Consider the following 25,001-nt stretch of genomic DNA (forward strand, 5'->3'; position numbering starts at 1 on the left):
GAAAAGATAATTAGATGATTTTTGTTTTTTGAGAATTCTATTTGAAAAATTTCAATAGAGTTTCCTTGAAAAAATAACGTCTGTTAGTCAAATCAGTCTTTAGGAGGCTACTACAATAATAGAGAAATATATTAAGTTATCTTTTACTGTCTCATTCCTCTTCTGGCATTAGTTACTTTATCCTTGCATACAGATTTTCTAATACTTTCTTATTGTACTGGTAAACTTCCTGTTGGGGGCTTAGATTCTGTCACTTCCTTTCTTTAACCTCAAATTATAGAATTGTAATATATTTTATCTTATGTGTACATTCGAATGAAGTCATTTATGGTTTAATTTATTTAAAAATTTGTTGTTTCTTCGATTCAAATGAGCAGAGTTTAAATACGAATGAACATTGCTTTAAACAGAATTTTTTTTTAAGAACAAAGCTTTAAGTACTTTATTACTTACCCCACTTCATCTTATACGAGGGTTATTCTTTTTTTCAAGGTCTGATCGGTCACGAAATTAAAACCACAGTGAAAATAACAAATTTTTTATTTGTAACAAGTACTTACATAGTTACGCTATTTCTCTACAAAGTCGCCACTCCGATTATGACATTTGTTGTAATGTGGTACCAACTTTCCTATACCCTCGTCATAGAACAGAGCCGCCTGTGTTTTCAGACATGTTTCTATGCTGGTCTGCAGCTTGATGTCTGTGCCAAAGTGTTGTCCTCCTAGCCAGCGTTTCATGTGAGCAAAGAGTTGAAAATCGGATGGAGCTAAGTTTGGGCTGTATGGTGGGAGATCAAACACTTCCCAACAAAAACGCTGCAGGAGCTTCTTTGTTATAGCTGCAGTATGCAGCTGAGCATTGTCATGAAGAAAGACAATGCCTGATGACAACATTCTTCTCCGCTTATTCTGAATTGCCCTTCGTAGACATTGAAGAGTCACGCAGTATGAGGCTGCAGTGATGGTCATGTCACGTTCCATGAATTCCACCAAGAGGTGCAGACCAGTGTAGAAACATGGCTGAAAACACAGGCGGTTCCGTTCTATGATGAGGGTATTGGAAAGTTGGTACCACGCTACAACAAATGTCTAAATTGGAGTGGCGACTATGTAGAGAAATAGCGTAACTATGTAAGTACTTGTTAAAAATAAAAAATTTTTTATTTTCACTGGTTTTAATTTCGTGACCGATCGGACCTTGAAATAAAAATAACCCTCGTATTAAACTTATCTTTCATCAAATGTTCAGCATGGTTTTTACTACATAACGTGTCATTTTGTACATTGAATACAATGTTATAATTTACTTCTATTCTCTGTATTCATAATCCCTACTTTCCTAGCGTGAATTGGGTTTTACTAATCATATGTAAAATTAGAATATGCTAATTGAGAATCTATTTGTATAACATTTGTACTTAATGTGCAAGAGTTGATGTTTTTATGTACATATTATCTATATTGGTAGAGTTTATAAAATAATTTTCTTTTAATAAAGTGATATTTTTTTTTAACTGACAAATAATATATTGTCATTATTAGAAAGAAACAGTCACCTTCAGCTATGTAAAACATTTGCATGTTTTATTTCCACAACTAATTAGTAGCTATTTTTTTTGTTTTAGGTATACATGGTTATGGAGGGTATGATAAGAGCTAATATATCTGGAAATGTTAAAAATCTGAAAACTAATGATTGGTTCATGGTAGTGGAAAGTAAGTAAATTATTTTATTTAAAAAAAAAGAAATATACTCTCGGAATAATATAAATGAATCTCTTTTAGTATGGAAAAATTTAGTAATCTATGATAAAGCACTGTAAGCACTTTTTCATGGTAGCTATTATCACTGTTTTGCTGAATTCAGATGAATTTATAAAAAAATAATAATTTGCCTGAACAATTTTGATAAAATTTTAATATATTTATTTTTCAGCTTTATTTATCCCTCTGAGGAGTTAAAATGTAGTCATTGTAAAAATAATAATTTCTTACATATTTCTTTAACTGCTAATTTTCTATATTAAATTTTGGTGAGTTTTATGTGCTTATGCATTGATTTTATTTCTCATTTGCTTTGTGCTTATTTGTTTTCTTTTAATTATCCTTACTTTATATTTTCTAATCCAGAAGTCAAAATAATTTTTAGGATGAATTGAAATACTACTGCTGATCAGGTTGAAAGATTTTTGGTTAATTTACCATGCTCATGTGAATATTATTATAATTAGTAATTAGACTTCTGTTTAGAATTTGAAAAATCTTTCCAGTTATTCAGATTGACCCTTTTGTTCAATATGAAACGGAGACATTTGAAAAACCTAACCCAAGGTTGCTTAAAAATAACTTTTGATGATACCACTGTGCAGAGATTATACAACAGCATGTTACATATGAACATTGAATGTTATTAAATTATTATAGAAATTAAATCTCTTCAAAATGGTTTGTATAATGGATAAACTTTTAATTTTTTTATTATGTGGATATTATTTTTGAACTTACCGAAATTTGTATAAAAGAATTGAATAAAATTATATAAAAGAGTCACATAAGCTTGTAACATGTATAAATGGATTACCTGTTGAATCTTAAAAAAGACCAGAAATTCTCATTTTTTTAAAAATTGCAACTTTTCAAGAAAGTTTCATTTTTGGTGATCACATTATAAGGTGATCTCTTGTGTAAAGATTATGGATGTGTATAAAAGTATAGACTTTTTTTTAAAGTACCATTTACAGGTTATGGTTGTTCCTGAGAGTAATGGTTATGGATGTGGATAAAAGTATGGATTATTTTTTATTAATAACTACCACTTGCAGATTATGTTCCTCAGAGTACACAGTATGTCTAAAAAGTTCCCGAACTAAATTTCTGTAGTAAATAAAAGTAGTGCCATCTCTCAGACAACCAAGGAACTATGTAGTACGATGTCTGACGAGTGTGTGTACAAAATTTCATTATGTTTTGCCTCTCCAGTCTAGATATATATTTGGCGTTTGCGACATGGAACAGAGAAGCGCAATAAAATTTTGTGTTTGACTTCAAAAATCTTTTGTTGAAACTTATTCTATTATACAGCAAGCATTCAATGAAGAAGCCGCATATCGTACTACAACTTGCATGTGGTGGAAGCGGTTTAAAGATGGTAGAGAGTCGTTGGGTGATGATGAACAAAGTGGGAGGCTGTCAACAGCTGTTCACAATCAAAACTCTGCAAAAATGCGCGTGCAACTGGTCAAACTGTCCCAACTGGTAAAAACCGTGAATTCTAAATTCTATTTGGAATTCTATAATGAAACGCCTTATGTGTTGCATTCGGTGAATCTGGACCGAGTACCAGGATCCAGGCAGTTGGATTCTTGCACGACAATGCCTCGGCACACATGGCAACAGTTTTAACATGTTATTACACCGCAAATGAAATAAATTTTGCTCAATCAAATCAAATCACCCAACTTGGCTTCAGCAGACTATTTTTTATTCCCAAAACTCATTGAAGATGAAAGGCCGCTTTTTTGACGACATTCCGGCCATCCAAAGGGCTTGCACTGAGCAGATGAAGGCAATAACACAAAGTGATTTCTCCAGAGTGTTTGACGGGCTCTACTGGCGCTACAGCGAATATATAACTAGATAAGGATTCTATATAGAGGGCAAATGTGAGTAAATTTGTTTCTTTAAATCTGTAATTTATTTAATTTAGTTCGGGAACTTTTCAGACATACTGTGCGATTAGAATTTTTAATGATTTCAGCCAACCCAAATATTACTTCGGAGAGGAAGTTTCAGAAAAATAGTAACCACATTGTTATAGTCTTCCTGCAGGGGTCTTGTTGAATGCCCTTGTAAACCCATTTTATCTGTAAAATAAATCTGATCAGTTATGATTGTTTTTTTTTTTTGTCTTCAGTCATTTGACTGGTTTGATGCAGCTCTCCAAGATTCCCTATCTAGTGCTAGTCGTTTCATTTCAGTATACCCTCTACATCCTACATCCCTAACAATTTGTTTTACATATTCCAAACGTGGCCTGCCTACACAATTTTTCCCTTCTACCTGTCCTTCCAAAATTAAAGCGACTATTCCAGGATGCCTTAGTATGTGGCCTATAAGTCTCTCTTCTTTTAACTATATTTTTCCAAATGCTTCTTTCTTCATCTATTTGCCGCAATACCTCTTCATTTGTCACTTTATCCACCCATCTGATTTTTAACATTCTCCTATAGCACCACATTTCAAAAGCTTCTAATCTTTTCTTCTCAGATACTCCGATTGTCCAAGCTTCACTTCCATATAAAGCGACACTCCAAACATATACTTTCAAAAATTTTTTCCTGACATTTATATTGATTTTTGAAGTAAACAAATTATATTTCTGACTGAAGGCTCGTTTCGCTTGTGCTATTCAGCATTTTATATCGCTCCTGCTTCGTCCATCTTTAGTAATTCTACTTCCCAAATAACAGAATTCTTCTACCTCCATAATCTTTTCTCCTCCTATTTTCACATTCATTGGTCCATCTTTGTTATTTCTAATACATTTCATTACTTTTGATTTGTACTTGTTTATTTTCATGTGATAGTTCTTGTGTAGGACTTCATCTATGCCATTCATTGTTTCTTCTAAATCCTTTTTATTCTCGGCTAGAATTACTATATCATCAGCAAATCGTAGCATCTTTATCTTTTCACCTTGTACTGTTACTTCGAATCTAAATTGTTCTTTAACATCATTAACTGCTAGTTCCATGTAAAGATTAAAAAGTAACGGAGACAGGGAACGACCTTGTTGGACTCCCTTTCTTATTACGGCTTCTTTCTTATGTTCTTCAATTGCTACTGTTGCTGTTTGGTTCCTGTACATGTTAGCAATTGTTCTTCTATCTCTGTATTTGAACCCTAATTTTTTTAAAATGCTGAACATTTTATTCCAGTCTACGTTATCGAATGCCTTTTCTAGGTCTATAAACGCCAAGTATGTTGGTTTGTTTTTCTTTAATCTTCCTTCTACTATTAATCTGAGGCCTAAAATTGCTTCCCTTGTCCCTATACTTTTCCTGAAACCAAATTGTGCCACAGAGCTCAGGGGATTCAGTCCCTGTGCATTATCACCAACATCCATCCTCACAAGCGAGGATGAACAAAGGCTCCACAGAGGCTGTCCATCACCCATCCCATTGCTCGGTGTGAGCAATGGGGTGCCGAGGAGTGGTACCAGCGAGGAGTTCTTATCAGTCTATCTGATCTTCTGGAGTGGACCACCATCCGAGACCAAGTAGCACAGCCTCATCTTTCTTCTCCTTTAACATAGAGGTCCCCCAGGGTGCCATTAAGCTCAGGGGGTCTGGAGTTCTTGTGCATCATCACAAATGTAAACCCTCTCAAGCGTGGACAAACAAAGGCTCCGCTGAGGGCTGTCCATCACCCCATCCCTCTCTGGTCCTATGCTCTGCCTCAAACCGAGGACTTCTTATCAGTCTGTCTGATTTTCTGAGATGGTCCACTATCCAAGTCCAAGTATCCTGGCCTCGTCTTCCTTCTCCACTAGTATGTCTTTAATGAGTTTTCTCTACTCATGAGGGCCTTCAACATCTGAGCTATGATATTGTCTGGTGACAGCCATCCAAGATTGTGCTCCTCTTTAACATCAATCCATCTGATGCAACCAGAAAAGGTATACTCCGGGGTGTCCACTTCCTCACAATAGACACCCCTGTAGAGTCCCTCCTTCCAAAATGATGTAAGCAGAGAACTCTCCATGGTCCGAAAGGAGCTGGGCAAGGAAATAAGACTTCCCCTTGACTCTTCTGGACCTACAGTGCAATATGAGGGATTAACCTCCTAGTCCACAATGCTCTATTTGGGTGTTCTTCCCAGGATGCCTGCCAATGCTCCATGATCGTGTGTCCTGTCTCACTCTTTTGTGTATCGTCATATATCAGTCTCAACTGTTTGACAAATAGGTGTATCGGGATAACACCTGCGATCACATCAACAGCAATCCCTGATCTTCTGGAGTGGACCACCATCCGAGACCAAGTAGCACAGCCTCATCTTTCTTCTCCTTTAACATAGAGGTCCCCCAGGGTGCCATTAAGCTCAGGGGGTCTGGAGTTCTTGTGCATCATCACAAATGTAAACCCTCTCAAGCGTGGACAAACAAAGGCTCCGCTGAGGGCTGTCCATCACCCCATCCCTCTCTGGTCCTATGCTCTGCCTCAAACCGAGGACTTCTTATCAGTCTGTCTGATTTTCTGAGATGGTCCACTATCCAAGTCCAAGTATCCTGGCCTCGTCTTCCTTCTCCACTAGTATGTCTTTAATGAGTTTTCTCTACTCATGAGGGCCTTCAACATCTGAGCTATGATATTGTCTGGTGACAGCCATCCAAGATTGTGCTCCTCTTTAACATCAATCCATCTGATGCAACCAGAAAAGGTATACTCCGGGGTGTCCACTTCCTCACAATAGACACCCCTGTAGAGTCCCTCCTTCCAAAATGATGTAAGCAGAGAACTCTCCATGGTCCGAAAGGAGCTGGGCAAGGAAATAAGACTTCCCCTTGACTCTTCTGGACCTACAGTGCAATATGAGGGATTAACCTCCTAGTCCACAATGCTCTATTTGGGTGTTCTTCCCAGGATGCCTGCCAATGCTCCATGATCGTGTGTCCTGTCTCACTCTTTTGTGTATCGTCATATATCAGTCTCAACTGTTTGACAAATAGGTGTATCGGGATAACACCTGCGATCACATCAACAGCAATCCCTGAGACAGTGTGGTAAACCAAAATTGCCTGGATGATCACCTGCCACAGAAGCCAAAATCCACACATTTTTCTTCCAAGAGAATGCAGATGCCCAGGCCGGCACTGCATAAAGCAATAGCAATCTCATCACTAGCAGGATCATCTTCCTGGCTCTCTGTCTGGGCCCTGCTCTTAGTCATCTGTCTGCCCAGACTGGACATGACACTCTTGGCTTTAAACATGACCTCCCCAATGTGCTTGTTGAAAACGCCCGACTTCCCAGACGCTGAGATACTTAATTTCCCTTGACATTTCAACTTGTACAGCATCCACACTTATAACCATATCTCTGATCTGCCATAAGCTAACCATGGCCACGTTACCACCTTGCCTCTGTCTGCTAACCAGTTACTCACCTGGGCCACTGCAGTGTTGGCCGTCTCCTCTACCTCAGCCTCAGTTTTGCCAGAGATAAGCAAGGCCAAATCATCAGCATAGGCCACAATTTTTATGTCATCCAGGAATGCTAATCTCAACAAGCCATTAAAGGAGTTTCCACTGGAATGGGAGCAAGACAAAACCCCGCGGAACTCTGTCATACACCTCAAATTCAACCGGCCTTTCCTCTGTCACCAAGTTCTGATCATGTAAGTAGACATTTTTGGTGGCCATGAGATAATCGCTGACCCCTCGCACCCTAAGAGAGGCGAGCACCACTGACCATGGTAAGTTCCCAAATGCACTCGCCAGGTACCGATTGCGCAGATCTGAGCCCACTCCAAAACATACTTTATGGCTCCTATTGTCGACCTTCCCTGTACGAACCCTAACTGTGTCTGGAAAAGGCAGCCTCTAACTCAGCCCAGATTCTCTCCGTTATGAGACGCTCGTACTTCTAGTCAAAACACATTTAGCAAACTGATAGGCCTGAATCCATTGTCACAGGGATTCGTCCCAGTCTTTGACAATAAGACCAGATGGGCATCCTTCCAACATACTGGAAAGCTGCACCCTCTTGATGCCTTATTCTTGATGTCCAGGAGGTCCAAGGGTGTGCCTCTGAAAAATTCCTCCCTATGGCTGCTGATATGCCATCCGACCTGGGACTCCTCTTGATGTAGATTCTTCCAACGGCCCATCACTGCTCACCGATTACTGTGGAGACAATTTACTCTCTCCCAATCCTCTTCTTTACAGGGAAACAGTTGTAGGACAGCACGCAGAACTCTACTTGGCCGAGGGAGGGACCTCCCAAGCTTCTTCATAACAACTTGGGGTAGGCTGTCCCCCGTGGGCACTCATCCAAGTCCACCAACAGCTTAGACCAACTCTCAGCCTTTGCCCACTTTATAGCTGTGCACTAAGAATTTCTGACTGATCGGTATTGTGCAACCAACTCATCGGTATTGGCCGAATCCCGCTATATGGCCCTCTGAAGACTTCTTCTGGCCAGCAAAAAGGCCTAAGTTAGATTTAGAATTTTCTAGTAGCTTTTCTTTTGTTTTTGTAAATAACTTTTCTCTAAAAGAAAATATTTTAAAATTTCAGATGCGATATATGAAATCAGAAATACAACTTGTGAAACTGTTCAACTATCATTTATGAAAACTTCTCGAAAACTATTGTAAAGATGCTGTTATGTGTTCTCATGTATGAAATACAACATAAAGTCTTGTGTAAGTTTTTAATGATTACTTGATCCAGTATAAAAGTTGCTTATGTGTAACTTCTGATTTTTCCCCCCATTTGTTGAAGGTTGTAACATAAGAATGTGAAAGTTTTATTTTTCTAGTGTGGATTTATAAGTAGGCAGAACTAAAAGGAAAAAATGTGTTAAGCACTGTCTGAGTCCTGTATGTCTAAGTTTTTGCTGTGTATATATACACATTTTTTTTTCTCAATTTCTACCTTGTTAAGAGTTTTGGTATAATAAAAAATTTGCTTAATTCATCATTACTTAAGAATCATCAATCCTTAATCATCATTACCTAACAAAAATAGATATTACGTGTTGTAAACCATTATCCAATTTTTTTCTCCATTTAACACCTTCAGTTAATTCTTGGCACAATTGGCAGGTATAATTTCTATAATTTTTGTTTTTAAAATATTGAGTTTTGTAAATGAAAAGTTTATGATTAATGTTCAACTTCAAGCTATTCAACTTGCATAGATTAAAATTAGGGTGCGAAATAGCATGTATGCTTACATTAAACATACATTCAGATTATGTTGCTTTTATCAAGTAATTCAAGAAGAAAGTTAAAATTTTTAGTTACTCAGAGTTTATATTGTTTTAGTTAAAAATATAGTTGTAATATAAATAAGAATATGAAAAAAATATATTAATTATTTTTCAAGTGTAATTTGCTTGATAAGTTATAATAAATTAGTTGTTGTTTATTTCATTCTAGATTTTGTACCTTTATAAAAATTAATAGAATTTATTAGTAATAAGTTTATGTTTTTGATTATAAATTATTTTCAATCCATTTGAAGTGTCCCAAAAAAACATAAGCTGGTTGCTTGACCAGTTCAAAAAAAAATTAAAAGTTGCCCACTTATTTCCTACAATTTCAGGACAATAAAATTATTTTTTATTTTTTTTATTTAAGCAGTTTACCTGTGGCAGCCATTTTTGTTATGGTGTGCACATCTATTTTTGTGATTGTAATCTATTTTTGTAATAACTAAAATTATTGGTCCTGGAAGGATGAAACAAAAATCAATTTAATCATATTTTCTCAAGGTAAAAAATTAGTGTATGGTTTATTTACCTATCTTGTCTTTCTATGAGAAAATTACCAATAAAGTTGAACATGAAAAACTGTGAAATTTCACTTTTGGTAATTTTTTTCAAGAGTAGGGATGGCATACCCAGTTTGAATTATTTTTTTTTATGTAGGTATATGTTAATTGTTTTACCATAAATAATATTAATGGGGATATATACTTTCCCATAAATTTTTATGAATTTTTTTACATTCAGATTTTGGCTTCAAATAACTGGTGATAGACATCTCAAATTTGCACAAGTTACAGTGTTATTGTAGATGTTTATGGCAAATAAAAAAGTTTCTTATGTATTGTATTAATAAAAATGTTATAATCACTCTAAAATCATGAAAAACCTGTTAAAAGCGATACCATTTTGACTTGCTAAATAAGTGCTAAATAAGAACCGGTCCAGTCACACTCAAGAGCGGCTGGGCTGGGACGTGATGATGCATTGAGCACCCTTGAGGTATGTGTGAGGCGGATGCGCTATTTGGGGGGGGCATGCTTGTGTTGTATACCTGGACTCTGACCAGGATGTAGCGAAGGGGAGGGTAGCCCTTCTGGGGAGAGGCATCATGGCAGCCAGAAGAGGAGGTCGTGATGTTTCAATGAACCAGGGGGGGCCCTGATAAACAGAATAAAGGAAAATTGAGAAGCGCGCATAGACTTGCACTGTTGAGGGTGGCCGCTAGTTACAGAACGGTGTCCTATGACGCGCTTTGCGTAATAACAGAGGTTCTACCAATAGACCTGCAGATTAAAAGCAGGATGCTTAGATATGAGGAACTACCACAAGACAAGATAGCGGCTCAATTGGAGCAAGAATGGCAGTTGGAATGGTCACCCTCAAGAGTCGGGGATTGGACTAGAAGACTAATCCCTGATATAGGTAGGTGGTATGGAAGTAGACGCGGAAACGTTGACTTCTACATGACACAGTTATTATCGGGGCATGGATCTTTTGGGCAGTACCTAGCCAGAATTGGAAAAAGGGACACACCACAATGTGTTTATTTTGAGGAAACAGATAATGCGGAGCACACTATATTTGTAAGTCCTAGATGGGCTAAAAACAGGAGGGTAATTATAACAAATCGATTAACACCGGATAATCTAATTAATTGGATGGTATAAAATCAAGAGAACTGGGACTGGTTCAGAAGGTTTGCTGGAGAGATCCTGAGAACTAAGGAAGAAGAGGGCGGTAGACTGTGATTAAGTTAAGTAGGGAAGGGTGGACAGTCTCTCCGTGGAGGGCCCGTATGCCCTGGTATGCGGGTTCCTGTGAAGGGGGAGAACTCCAGGGGAGATGGGAATAAAAGAAAAGACCGAGTTCTGGCTGGCGGTGTTTCTCCCTGCGGGCGTCTAGGCGCTTTGTGGGGTGGGTACCGTCGGTTAGAGGCATAGGCGTAAAGACCGAGACCTGGTTCCCTGCGGAGGGGCTGGGGGGACGGCATCGCCGGACCTTGGCCCTAACGCAGGGAATTAGAGGCAGGCAAAAAATAAAACAAAAGATCCAAGACCGCCGGGGGGGGGGGGGCAACCTGCCGTGCCGGATGTAAAGCCGGTGGGTGGGGGACGCCCCCTTTGAGTAGAAAGACACTCTCCCCGACTGAGTATACTTAAATGGATATCCGGTCGGGGAGAGTAGGGGGAAAAAAAAAGGTGGGGCCCTGATAACCCACCAGGTTGGTCTAGTGGTGAACACGTCTTCCCAAATCAGCTGATTTGGTAGCCGAGAGTTCCAGCGTTCTAGTCCTAGTAAAGCCAGTTATTTTTACACGGATTTGAATACTAGATCGAGGATACTGGTGTTCTTTGGTGGTTGGGTTTCAATTAACCACACATCTCAGGAATGTTCGAACTGAGAATGTACAAGACTACACTTCATTTACACTCACATATATCATTCTCATTCATCCTCTGAAGAATTATCTAAACGGTAGTTACCGGAGGCTAAATAGGAAAAAGCAAAAAAAAGGTGGGGCCCTGATAACCCACCAGATTGGTCTATTGGTGAATGCGTCTTCCCAAATCAGCTGATTTGGAAGTCGAGAGTTCCAGCGTTCAAGTCCTAGTAAAGCTAGCTACTTTTACACGGATTTGAATACTAGATCGTGGATACCGGTGTTCTTTGGTATTTGGGTTTCAATTAACCACACATCTCAGGTATGGTCGAACTGAGAATGTATATAAGACTACACACTTCATTCACACTCATACATATCATCCTCTGAAGTATTATCTAAACCATTGATTCCCAAAGTGGTCTAGGTAGACCCCCAGGGGTCCACGGGAGACTTGACGGGATCTACGTTGGTGTGACAAAAAAATGGGGGTTCACAATTGGTAAGTGGGGGGTCCACGAAAATTCCACCGACAACACCTAGTAGCGAAAAATCTGAGTGATAGATTGCAACAATCGCTTCAACTTGTAATTAATGCTGTTGACAACATAAGAAGCAATGCATTGGCCCGTTTATTTGCCCAATTGTGCAATGAAAATGATGAAGACTTCCAACGATTGCTCTTACATACTGAAGTACGCTGGTTGTCGAAAGGTGCATGTTTAACAAGATTTTACTCACTTTTTGAATCAGTTTTAGAGTTTCTGGAAGGTAAAATTCAGATTTAAAAGAAAACCTGATCACTTTGAAAGCTGATCGCGTATTTGACAGATTTGTTCAAAAGATTTAATGACATTAACTTACAATTACAAGGGGACAGTCTCAATTTAATAAAAACAAAGGGTGTAATTTCAGCATTTCTTGGAAAATTGAAATTTATGAAGCAAAATATTAGTCTGCACGTATTTTCCCAGTTTTCAAACTTGTCACAGGTAGAATGCCTTGATGAGGATATTCAGACATACGTTCAACATTTAATTGCCCTGCATGATGACTTCAAAATCAGATTTGAAGATATTCTGACGATGGAAATACCACCACTGATCATAAATCCATTTGATGAAACGGAAGTGGAGAATGTGATATTACAAGAGGAGCTTAGCACTAATGAGGAGCTGAAGGTGAAATTTAAAAGAGGGTATCAAACATTTTGGCTGCAGGCAGAAATACCAGAAAAATATTCTGGACTGTGGGGAATTGCAAGAAAGCTTTTGATAGCGTTTCCCTCGTCATATCTTGTCGAAAAAATTTTTAGTGTCTTACAAACCTTTTATCAAAAAAAAAGGAGATTCAATATCACAGAACTGGGAGATTTGCGCTTATTCCTAACAAAACTGAAGACAAATATTGATAATTTGCTGTCAATCCATCAAGTACATCCCTCCCATTAAAATTTTTACTATTTTGTGATTGTCATTGTAGAAGTTACATTACGTTATTAATGATTAATTTTAGTTATATTACAACAATTTTATTATATTACATTGCAATGTGATAACAATAATAATTAATAGTGTAATGATTACATATTTGAATAAATGCAACACAAAAAAATATACTATTTTCTTTTGCTTTTTACCACTCTGAATGGGAAGTTTTCTAAATAAAATAAGTGAGAATTGATTCCTTTCTTGTGCTGTGAGTAGATGTCAAAAATGTAAAGTTGGATGGAAGCATTTTTTTTGATCGGCCAACTTTACTTTTTTGACATCACTCACAGCACAGTCAATCAAAAATTAACCAATCAATTCTCACTTTTTCGGAAGCTGTTAGTTCGTAGAACTCAGCCGTAACGCAAATTTTCATAGTTAGATCTAATCTTCACATTTTCCGTCGACTGGAAATATGGTAGAAATGTAGCTGCAAGGGGGTTCACCGGAACCAGGAAAATTTTGACAGTGGTCTATGAGAAAAATAAGTTTAGGAACCTCTGATCTAAACGGTAGTTACCAGAGGCTAAACAGGAAAAAGAAAGAAAGGGTAGGGCCCTGATGGGTAGTCCAGCTTTAGTCTATTACCTCAGGGAGGGCTATTCTACAGCCACATCACTTAGGGCCGAACGAGGCAATGTCTTCTAGTTAGTTACCTGTCGGTCTTGTTAAAATGGTACGAGAAAAAAGGGTTATAGTTTTGAATCAAGGTAAATGGATAATTTACCATTATAGTGGTCTTGATTTGGGGATCAAGGACCCAAATGATTCTGAATGCAGGATAAGTAAAAAAGAATTCTGAAAAACAACCAGCTACCTTTTTCATTAGGCTCATTAGAGAGTGTGAGAGGTCTAACGGTTTCCCATTACCTTTTTTTTTATGAGCCAATGTACTTTTGCTCCCTAGTCCGTGGCACTTTCACTCTGTTCACTATAGCAATTGGATGTATAGTTAATATTATACATTAATGATACAATAATCTCTCTCATTGTTTGTCTATAAAAACTGTTACTCTTAGAGAAATCCCATCTACTAATGGTGCTTGTAAAAATCGGCTACTCTAAAAGGACGTCAGAAATAAAAAAAGCTGTTCAAGAAACAGTGCTACTTTTTGCATTAGGGAAATCTATTCACAACACATTTTTTTGTCAGTGTTTTTGAAGTTAATATCAAAAAGTGGATGATATCAGTCAGGCAAAATATCTTCAGGAGAAGTTTTTAATGCCAAATATGTCTTTTCTCAAGATTTTTAGTATCAATGTTCTAAAATGTTACCATGAATATTGTAGATATCTTTTCATTTATAGAATTATGCATGAAAGTTCTTAAGTAAATCCAGTTATAAAAAAAAAAAAGCTGGCAAGGAGTTGAATAGCTTTCCTGGCTACTGGCTTGAGTGTGTCACCCCTGATAGACTACTGTTTACAAGGAAAATTAAGTGAACTGTTAAAGTGTATAAGTATGCAATTAAGGAATTATGTAAAGAGACTATTTTATACTTAGGGTAAAATTTTGAGGTATGTGGTCCATGAAGACTATCTTCCCACTCTCTTGATTAGTTGTAAACAAAATTAATTGGGTTCAGTGCCGATATACAGACATAGTAGTGCCAAATTTCATACAAACCTGTCCATCAAGTCTGGAGATATTAAGCAAAAAATAACCTTTGATACATATATGTGGTATGTATATAATTCCAGAATTTTTCAATGGTAAAATTAACTTTTAATTTATCTATAATGTATGTGTCAAAATTGAGAGAAATTAGCCAAGTTTTGTGATATGTAAATAAGTTCTAGTAAAAGCACGGTTTGCTTTCTAAACATTTCTGTTGAAAATAGATTGAGTATTTCATCTTCTCCAAAATAAAAAGATTTTATTCATACAGATCTGTTAGAGCTGCTTTATTTGATATTTCATCCAAATAGTATATCATGTTATTTTCCGATTCAGGATCTCAAACTGTAAACAAAAAAGAAAAAATATATTTTTTATTCATTTCTGTATAAACTGTAGAAATAATTTCAACTTAATTCAAGATAGTCCTGTAAAATTAAATTTACTATGCTCTGAAACATTTGATCAGAAACAATGCTACATCTCTGGGGAAATACTTGCATGTGTAGACTGTGCTACAAGGTCATTAACACAACTGTATGAAGCTTGTTAGTCACTGTGATTACAGTGCAGAGGACGCATGTGTTAACTTCTTGGATATAAGAGTATTCAGTGCTTCAAATACTAGAAAATTTCATTCTCTAGCTAAACAGATCTCTTCTATAAATTTGTGCAGGATTACCTGAAAGTAACATTTTCTCAGCCTTGGGTTAGACTAGAAGGGTGAGTAGCCTGGCCCCCATAGTCCCTAGATCTTATCCTTAGAGATTTTTGTTTGCGGGACTATGTAGAGACACAAATGTTCTTTGTTCAAATAAGAAATTTGGACCATTTAAAAGGATCGATCACACCGAAGCTGTTTCATATATCACATGGAATGTTCTGTGTAGTGTTTGGGAAAAAGGATGAGTATCGTCTTGATGTCTGCAGGATGCTAAAAGAGTACATATTGAAATTTATTGAACTCTGATAAGATTGTTGAAGAGTTTCTCTTTTTGACATATATTTTATGACTGTTAAGCTTTGCTACTGAATCATACTGTTTGAAATTCTACCATTATTTTAGAGACATATATTTCACATGAAACATTCCCATTAAAACAAGTTAAATGCAAAATTGTAGCTGAATGGTTTATACACACAAACGTAGTTGTTTCCAGATGTAATTTATTGCTATATCTAATTCCACTTCCCGTATGTTCTTGATAAGTCAGTATGGTTTTATAGGAATAGAGGACTTTTTGAATTGGTTACCTATTTATTGGTGTTGTTGCAGTACTAAATTTATGAAGTTATTGTTGGAATTTGGGCAGATCCATAAAAAAAATTTAATACTTTTCTTACTTCATTCATAGAAATAAATTCTTTTAATACTTTTGTAATTCTGTATTTTTATATCTTTTTTCCTTTATATTAAATCCTAACCAAATTATATTTTCATAACTGTAATAACAAATATTTATATTTACTAAAAACAGCAAGTTTCATACAAATACTGACTGCAAAGGTGAATTATCTTCTGGTAAACATAGTTATAGTGAATGTATAATTATATATGTTAATATATAATTAAACTATTTGTGTATTGTATAAGTACGTATGGATATATATACATTATGTATATATATATTTTTTTTAAACCTATATTTTTTAAAATGTATATTATATATTTTAAACCATGAAAGTTCTGTTATGATTTTTTAAAGTAAATTTAATAAAAATAAAAATTGTTATTGAGAAATAAAATACCAGACAATTGTTTTTTTAACCTCAAAAGCAGATTGAAAAAATTTAAAGAAAAATTGGAAATTGTTTTTTAAAATACTTTGGGAATTTTTTTTATTTTTAAAGAATCACATTTCATTTTTTTTAGTTGTAATTGTTTGGATGGGTTTACAAAAATACTACCTATATGAAAAATAGATATTTGGAAGAATTGCAAAGGCAAGAAATTTATGTTTTGAGAAAAATAAGAAATGGTATATAAAGAAACAGCAAGAGTTTGTTGATGAATTTGAGTTATAAGGCTCTTCTGAATGTAGGAATAAGTAATATTTTTTAAACCCTAAGTTTAATGTTTAAGTTTTTAAATTTTTGGGGAAAATTGTTGGAATTTCAGAAATAACATCATGTAGTGGTGTACAAAATAATCTGAACACAGATGTTATTTAATAGAAAGTAACTTTATTTAGAAAAAAAAAATCTTACCTGTACAATTTTTGAATATCTAGTAATTAATACATTCCAGCTCCGTAGGGGATTACACCCGCCTTGACGTTCCCAGTTGCCACCCCCCCCCCCTGTACATAGGGCTTTAACGGGAGTTGTCTTTCACCCTCCAACTTTTTGCATCTCATAGTAATAAGCCAGGCCTCGTTGGGATGCCACTGATGTAAATTCCTTTGTAGACATTTGCATCAGTGATTTATAACTCAGCTTTTGGCTTCGCTGCAGGCCTCATCCAGACATCTTGAATATCCTACATCGTTGCCCTCTGAACTAGCTAACCGAGTCTGCGGAAGCATGAACCCCGTGCCTAGTTTTACACTTTATAGAGGTAATTTCATGTAAATGTTTCTAAATCGAGGCAAATGAAAATAGTAATTAGTACAACCTTTATTTTTAATTACTCATGTACATAATTTGACATCGATTCAGTAAGTGTACTATACATTTTTTTGATTTTTTAATCATGAAGCCATTCCAGTTTAGTACTTTAATGAGGTCAATTTTTGCGTTACAATTCATATTTGAGTTGTTTTTTTTTACTATTGCTCAAAGATTTTCAGTTGGGTTTAAATCTGGGGAGCTGCCTGTCCATGGGGGCACTTTTGTTTCTTTCTTCAAAAAATTTGCCAACTTTTTGGCAGTATGGCATGACACCAAATCTTGTTGGAACACTCTGTTGCCTTGTGGAAATTTGTTTTGAAGTTGTATCACAACTATTTTCTTCTGGAAAATGATATACCCATCACTTTTCAATAAACCATTTACTAGAAGTTATGAACTAAGGCCTTCAAATGTGAAAAAATCCCAAAACATTTTTTTCTGGGGGATGTTTTAACTGATTGTTGGATATGGGCTAGTGATGTATTTTCATCTGATGCTTTTCTAACATATAGAACCTTTTGACCCTGAACATTAAAATGTGACTAACCAGAAATTAACATTTTTCCAGTCTTAGGTGGTCCAATTAGTATGTCCTTTGGTCTATAAGAGCCTCTTTTTGTATGGACTGGTGCTAAAAAGCTGCTTTTTTGCTGCAAGAAGACTTGTGTTTGACAGTCTGCGAATAAATCTTTTCCACTAGCTGGTAATTCTTGATTTCTGTCCACACCAGATAACTTTGGATCAAGTTATTTTTTCTCACTAATAACTAATCCTGTGTTGGAGTAGTTTTACGTTTACTGTTGCATTTGGCTTTCCTTTGAGATGAAATGAAACCAATTTCTTTAAATTGTTTTTGCTGAGTCATACTGGTATGCACAGAAAGAAACAATTTTTGAATGCTTTTCTGGGGTTAGTCCATTACTGTGTGTGTGTGTGTATATATATATATAGACAGAACAAAATATATGCCACAAAACATGTTATAACAAAATAACATGCTTATTTAGCAATTTTCAGAATTGCTAAATCTACAGGCAGCCTAAAGAATAGGTTTGGTCAAGCGTATAGCCACAACACAGAAATGAACAAAAAAATTCCATGCTTGCAAATTAATTTGCACACTACTGTATTTAATATTACACTGTAAAATTTTTTCAAATCATCTATGCAGATAAATTATTTTTTTTTTGCAGAACCAAGAGAAACTTTAAAGTTAGGATTGAACTCCAGTATTGAGAACATAAGTTGATCCTTATGAACCTTCTCTTGCTTAAGTTTTGATATAGGATAAAAAATATTGATTACAAAACTGAACTTTGAAAAACCTTTTTTAATTATATGTTTATTATGTGAATTATTTTTTTAAAATTTAAATTGGTACTTAACTGCAAAAATTGAAATATGCCCCCAGTGTGGTCATTTTCAACTTTAGAAAACTTAGAACAAATATTATTTTTGCAGAATTATAATTTTTAATTATTTTATTTCTATTCATGGTCCACTCTTGTTCCTCTGAAATTTAAGTAGATTATTTTAAAACAGAAATGGCAAATATTTATCACTTAAACATAAATATTTTTTAGGTAAATTATTCTTAAATATATGAAAACTGGAATAAAACTTTTATAAATTGAATGATGAAAAAATTTAATTTCTTATTGTCTACTTTCTTTTGGTAGTCAATTCATTATTTTTATTACTAGGTACTGCCTTATTTATAACAATCGTCTTGGCAGGCAATTTTAATTATTATAATTTTGAAGAAGTAATAATAATTTGTTACAGATATTTTTAGGAGTAGTAAAATAATTAAAAATATTAAGACCTTGTTGTTAAATCAATTAAGACAAGAGCTACTTGCTACAAAAAGAAGATGTTAGATTAGTATGAATGTAAAATGAACCTCTTCCTGGAAGTAGACCTGTAAACTTACCCATTTCTTGGCACACTTTGGGTGTATATGGATACTGGGCTGGTGGGGCTCTTAGGCAAAAAGAATAAGAATTTTATTATAATTACCAACTACATACAATTTCAAAAATACATATATATTTAAAAAAATTGTGATTCATTAGTAATAAACTAATAGTAAATTAAGTATTATTAATAATTACCATTTAATCAATTTTACATAATGTACAGTTGGTTCATTTGCCATTTTATTATAACTATAATGTAGTTAAGGTTCATTTGCATAATGTACAATTGGTTCACTTACCTTTTTATTATAACTATAATGTAGTTGATTTAGGAAGGTGTGGTAATGGAGCCCCACCAGGTTAGTCTAGTGGTGAACACGTCTTTCCAAATCAGCTGATTTGGAAGTCGAGAGTTCCAGCGTTCAAATCCTAGTAAAGGCAGTTACTTTTATACAGATCCTGAATACTAGATCGTGGATAATGTGTTCTTTGATGGTTTGGTTTCAATTAACCACACATCTCAGGAATGGTCAAACTGAGACTGTACAAGATCACTTCAGTTACAGTTAGTTATACATATCATCTTCTGAAGTAATACCTGAACAGTAATTCCTGGAGGGTAAACAGGAAAAAGAAAAGGAAAGGTGTAATAATGGAAAACAAAATGAAAAGCTGAAGGTAAGTTTGAGAGGAATGATAGTTTTTGGCTAAATCTAAAAAGAGAAGAATTAAGTTACTGTGGTATATTAAGGAACAATGAATTCCTTAATATGGAATAAAAACTCCTTTTTAATGGAGAGAAAAAACTATGAGGGAAGGAACATTTTTAGTAGTTAAATATAAAATAGAAAGGAAGAGAGAATAAAATCAAACCATAATAATGACAGATAACAAAAATTATAATTATTACATAAGTTTTGTGTAAAACAGAAAAAACTTGATTTCCTTGCAATTTTAAAAAGCAAAAGATATTATGAAAACTGGATATGGAAAACTGGTTTAAGTTTATTACTTGTTTTCCTGGCAATTTTATAGTTTTTAGCCAAATTAATTCTTGGGCAGTTATAATTAATTAAAATTATTACATTATGTTTATAATCCCTGTTAAACATTGTGTTGTAACTATAAATATTTTTTAAAAATTTAATCATTTTACTTACTATTTACATGTCCAGAATGAAGAAGTATACTTCAAAGATTCAATATAATACTGATAAGCTTTTTTATGACTGCAGGCCAAGTAGTCTGCAGTAACTAAAAATAATTTTTGCAACATTAATACAAATCCTATAAAGATAAATTAGTACAAAAAAAAGTTGTTGATATTTTTAGTTAGCTAAATTTTCTTTTCTTTCCAGCCTTTACTTTCAAAACCATGTTTTTATTGTGCTTAATTAATTTTTGTATGGAGTAATTTTTGGTTGTCTTATAAAATGGTGGATCCAGCCATGAATATTTTGTGTATGTGTATCTTGTTACTGTACTATTTTATTTCCATTTCAGAATATTCAAATTTTATTATTATGATTATTGTTTTCAAACATATAGTACACTTATAGTACTTTAGGAGATAAAAAATTGTCTTTTATCCTAGACTGCTGAATGCTATTAACATTTACATCAACTATAAAAATTACTGTACTTATTCCATTATTTTCTTCAGAAAAGTCATCACCTGTATTATTAAATAACAGTGTATTTTCTGTTTATTACTGTATAAAATCAAGAAAATACTTTACCATAATTATTTCTATTCTTACAATTTTTTTTTAATTGTATGCATAATTTGCAGTGTACTATAGCTTCTAACTTTGGAGGTCCACAAATGAAATTAATTATTTTTTCAGGTATTCTTTAGATAAAAAAGTAGAGCTGGGTTGATTCAGTTCTAAATTATTCTTTTCTTTGATTGCAGTCATTTAAGCAATGGCAATATAAGGTTTTACTAAACAAGATTAAGATATTTGGTAGTTGACAGATTAGAACCGATCTCCATGGCAGAGTGCTAGCATTTTGGCCTTTCATCTGGAGGTTCCGGGTTTGATTCCTGGTCAAAGCGTAACATTTTTACACATGCTACAAATATTTATTATCATCCATCAGTTGCTGTAAGTGGGTGTCTGCTTGTTGTTAGTGTATTTATAAAAAATAACAGTTGTCAAGTAACTGATTGTTACTGGAATTTTAATTAATCTTCCCCCTTTCATTACAGAATATGCTCATTACACAAGTAATCTGGTGTTTTGCAGAATTTTAACATTTAGAATAGTACTGTAATTGAATTTTTAGTGTTGGCGTATATTGATTTATAAATTTATGTTGATGTGTTGGGTATTGAAAAAGTTAGTGGAAAATAAACTAGAAAAGATATTTTTAAATGGTTAAATTTTAATTAATTTTTATCTTGCTTTTATGTTTCCATCATAGTTATTTCCATATAAATAAAGGTCTTAATTTATAATTAAAAATCAATAATAATTTTTAAACAATTTCAAACATTTAAAAAAATATGATTGTTTCATTTTATTTCATTCTTTTGTTTTATGTTTATGTATTCTTTTATTCTGTTAGTCATCATATTAAACAAAAAAACAAAATTTGTTTGTCTTCTGTTAATTATTAAAATCAGTTGTGTATTCAACTTTGTGTCGACTCTCTAAAGAGAGCATTAATCTTCATAAAATTTTTCTTAGAAACTTGGCTGGTTTTATTCCAAGGTTGTAGTAATCTCATTCTACAAGTCTGGGAAGTTAAGGGTATGAGGTAATCTCATTCTACAAGATTGGGTTGGCTGTTCATAAGTGAATTGAGTGGCAAATAAGCATTCTTAAACAAGTATTTATTTTGATGCTGCTGGCTTATTGGCAATTGTGATCCTTATGAGAACATAAGGATCATAAAAACCAGCTTCTCTTTAGCATTGTTTACGCTGGTGTATTATGAAAATGATCTTTTGAGAATATTTTCATCTAAGCATTATTTGTACCTTAAGAAGAGTGACATTCTGAAATTTTTCTCCCTTTTCAGTTTTGTGTTGAAGTTGTTTTATTTATGAAAAACTAATAATTTAAGATTTGATTTAATGTAATAAAAGTAGATCAGCCATTAGTTTGGATTTTATGTGACCCCCTTCAATAAGGTAACAAGAGTCCTTGAATTGTTCAAAGACAGTAAAAAAGGGTCTTCCCCATCCACTGATCCCATTAAAGAAGTGGCTGCCTTGCTACTAGAAAAGTCAGTGAAATGGAAGATAAATTCTAAAAAATTAAATACAGTTAATTCATATTATAACTTGCACTGTAGAATCACTTTACTGCATATTGCATGAAATTCTTGCTACAACTGACATTCAATTTATGTATTGCATTAAAAAATCTTGTGTGTGTGTGCACGCGCACGTGTTGAAAATTATATCACAAGATACAGTTCATTAGATTAAGAACACTTTCCTATTGTCTGTAGTGTTCAGAGCTTACAGCTCTATCATCAGCAGACAACTTTTTACCATCAGCAGATAAGCAGACTTTATTTTTTTACAATTACAAATAATATGGAATTAAAATGTTGTCAATTATTATTTAAAAAAACAGAAAAATTTAAAAAAAATAATAACAATAGTCAACTTCAGTTGGATTCTGCATCATCAGTTGGTACACAATTCTATAATTACATCAAACAAATAAAAATTTAGAAAACAATATTGTTAGTGTTATCTTTTTTATTTTTTTGATGTAATTGTAGAATTGCTAACTTATGATGTGGGATCGTGGTATTATTTTTAGGTTTTTCTGTTACTGCGTTTTGGTGTTTTGTTATTTTTTTAATTTAGACAATTAGTAAAGACAATTATTTATTGAAATAAAGTTATTTCATAACTTATGTGTTTTTTAGAATGATGTAAGTTTTATAAAAGAAGTAATTAAAGCAATGTATGTGGTGTTTTTTTGTTTAAAATAGTTAATATTTGATAATTCCTAGACTGGAAATATGGGTGTTGACTAATCTTTTATACTCTACTCAAATTTAATTAGTCAATTCTCAGCCATTTATAACATCTTTTTATTTTAAACATAATTTTCTACACATTTAATAATAATACTTTTTTATTAAAATCTACACCATTATAAAGAGGAAAGATTTGTTTGTTTGTATTGAATAGGCTCCGAAACTACTGGACCGATTTAAAAAATTCTTTTTCCATTAGAAGCCGACATTATCCCTGATGAACATTGGCTACTTTTTACCGTGTTATTTAAGCAACATATTTTAATTTTTCTATCTTTGTAATTCAGTAACTAGCAACTGTCCGTCGTCGTCGTCGTGTCACTCTTGACGCTCGCGTCCCCACCACCGCCTGCCTCTGCTACATCGCCACGCCCATACCCCGCTCGGGTAGCTAGGCAGCAGCATGTGACCTAAGCGTTACTGCAGTGCGCGAGGGGAGTCAATGTCACAAAATAAAGTGTCGGCTTCCTACGCAGCGGTTGTGTGCGATATCGAATATTTTTCCTTGAAAATATTTTGAATTTTTTATAATTTTTTAATCACCACTTCATATACAGGCTAATTCCTGTTCAACATGTAAGCAAATAATTTAGTATTAGTTGATGTAGTATTTAGTTTTTTTATCATTTCAAAATGCCCAAAAGATTAAGATCTCAACTTTCTAGAAATAGTTTACAGGCTAGGGCAATAAAAATAATTTCAAGGGTATTTCATTTAAAGATGAAAAAATCCATAAAATTATTCACAAAAGATGAAATATTCGGCAAAGTGAAATGTTACATGGCAAGTGTGGAGTGGCAGAAGCGGGGTTTACCTCACTGTCATTTGCTGTTTTGGCTAGAAAGAAAAATCCAGCCAGACGAAATTGATAGTGTCATAGTTGCGGAACTGCCCAACCAACAAAACGATCCGATATTGTACGATATCGTGACTAAAAATATGGTGCACGGTCCATGCGGAGAGCATAACTTAACAGCACCATGTATGAAAAACGGTATCTGCACAAAAAAGTACCCTCGACGTTTCGTCAACGATACCCAAACCGAAGAGGACGGATATCCAGTTTATCGTCGTCGTGACGCTGAAAATGGAGGCCAGAGCGCTACGCTAAATATCAGAGGAAGTACTTTCTATATAGATAATAGGTGGATTGTCCCTTATTCTCCATTATTGTGTAGGGTGTTAAACGCGCACATAAATATCGAGTACTGCCACTCAGTTCAAGCCATCAAATACATTTGTACATATATCAATAAAGGATCTACTTTTAGCGTCAAAAACCCAAACGATGAAGTGAAAAACTATGTAAATGGCCGGTACATAAGTACATCCGAAGCATTTTGGCGAATTTTAGAATTTCTCATTCACGAGCGACATCCTACAGTCTTGCAGTTAGCCGTTCACTTAGAAAACATTGAGCACCCTTGAGGTATGTGTGAGGCGGATGCGCTATTTGGGGGGGGCATGCTTGTGTTGTATACCTGGACTCTGACCAGGATGTAGCGAAGGGGAAGGTAGCCCTTCTGGGGAGAGGCATCATGGCAACCAGAAGAGGAGGTCGTGATGTTTCAATGAACCAGGGGGGGCCCTGATAAACAGAATAAAGGTACATAAAGGGCCGGTACATAAGTACATCCGAAGCATTTTGGCGAATTTTAGAATTTCTCATTCACGAGCGACATCCTACAGTCTTGCAGTTAGCCGTTCACTTAGAAAACGGCCAAAGGGTGTATTTTACCGCAGAAACGGCTGAACAAGTGGCCCAAAACCCTGAACGACTGCAACAAATATCTTATTTTTTTAAATGGGTACACCAACCGTGCGAAGCCGGGCCGGGCAGCTATATTCAATAAATTAAGTTATTCCGACGCGGACGAAGTCGCGGGTTTCAGCTATGTATCATATAGTCGTTAATTTTTGCGAATCAATTTTCACAATGAAGTTCTATTTGTAACGAGTGAATAAATCCCACGCGGACGAA

At 34.7% G+C, this 25,001-nt stretch overlaps 1 protein-coding gene across 2 annotated transcripts in view; it reads left to right on the top strand.

Moving 5' to 3' along the window:
• LOC142319533 (uncharacterized) overlaps positions 1–9,142 on the top strand; it is a 79,449-nt gene extending 70,307 nt beyond the window's left edge. For both annotated transcript variants that reach the window (XM_075356919.1, XM_075356920.1), the window contains exons 11-12: positions 1,628–1,718; positions 8,302–9,142. In XM_075356919.1, coding sequence (XP_075213034.1) covers positions 1,628–1,718; positions 8,302–8,381 — 171 coding nt within the window. In that variant the 3' untranslated portion in view covers positions 8,382–9,142. The remainder of the gene's footprint in view (positions 1–1,627; positions 1,719–8,301) is intronic.
• The last annotated feature ends 15,859 nt before the right edge of the window (positions 9,143–25,001 follow it).

The sequence above is a fragment of the Lycorma delicatula genome, chromosome 2 (assembly GCF_047948215.1).
Source record: "Lycorma delicatula isolate Av1 chromosome 2, ASM4794821v1, whole genome shotgun sequence".
Lineage (NCBI taxonomy): Eukaryota > Metazoa > Arthropoda > Insecta > Hemiptera > Fulgoridae > Lycorma > Lycorma delicatula.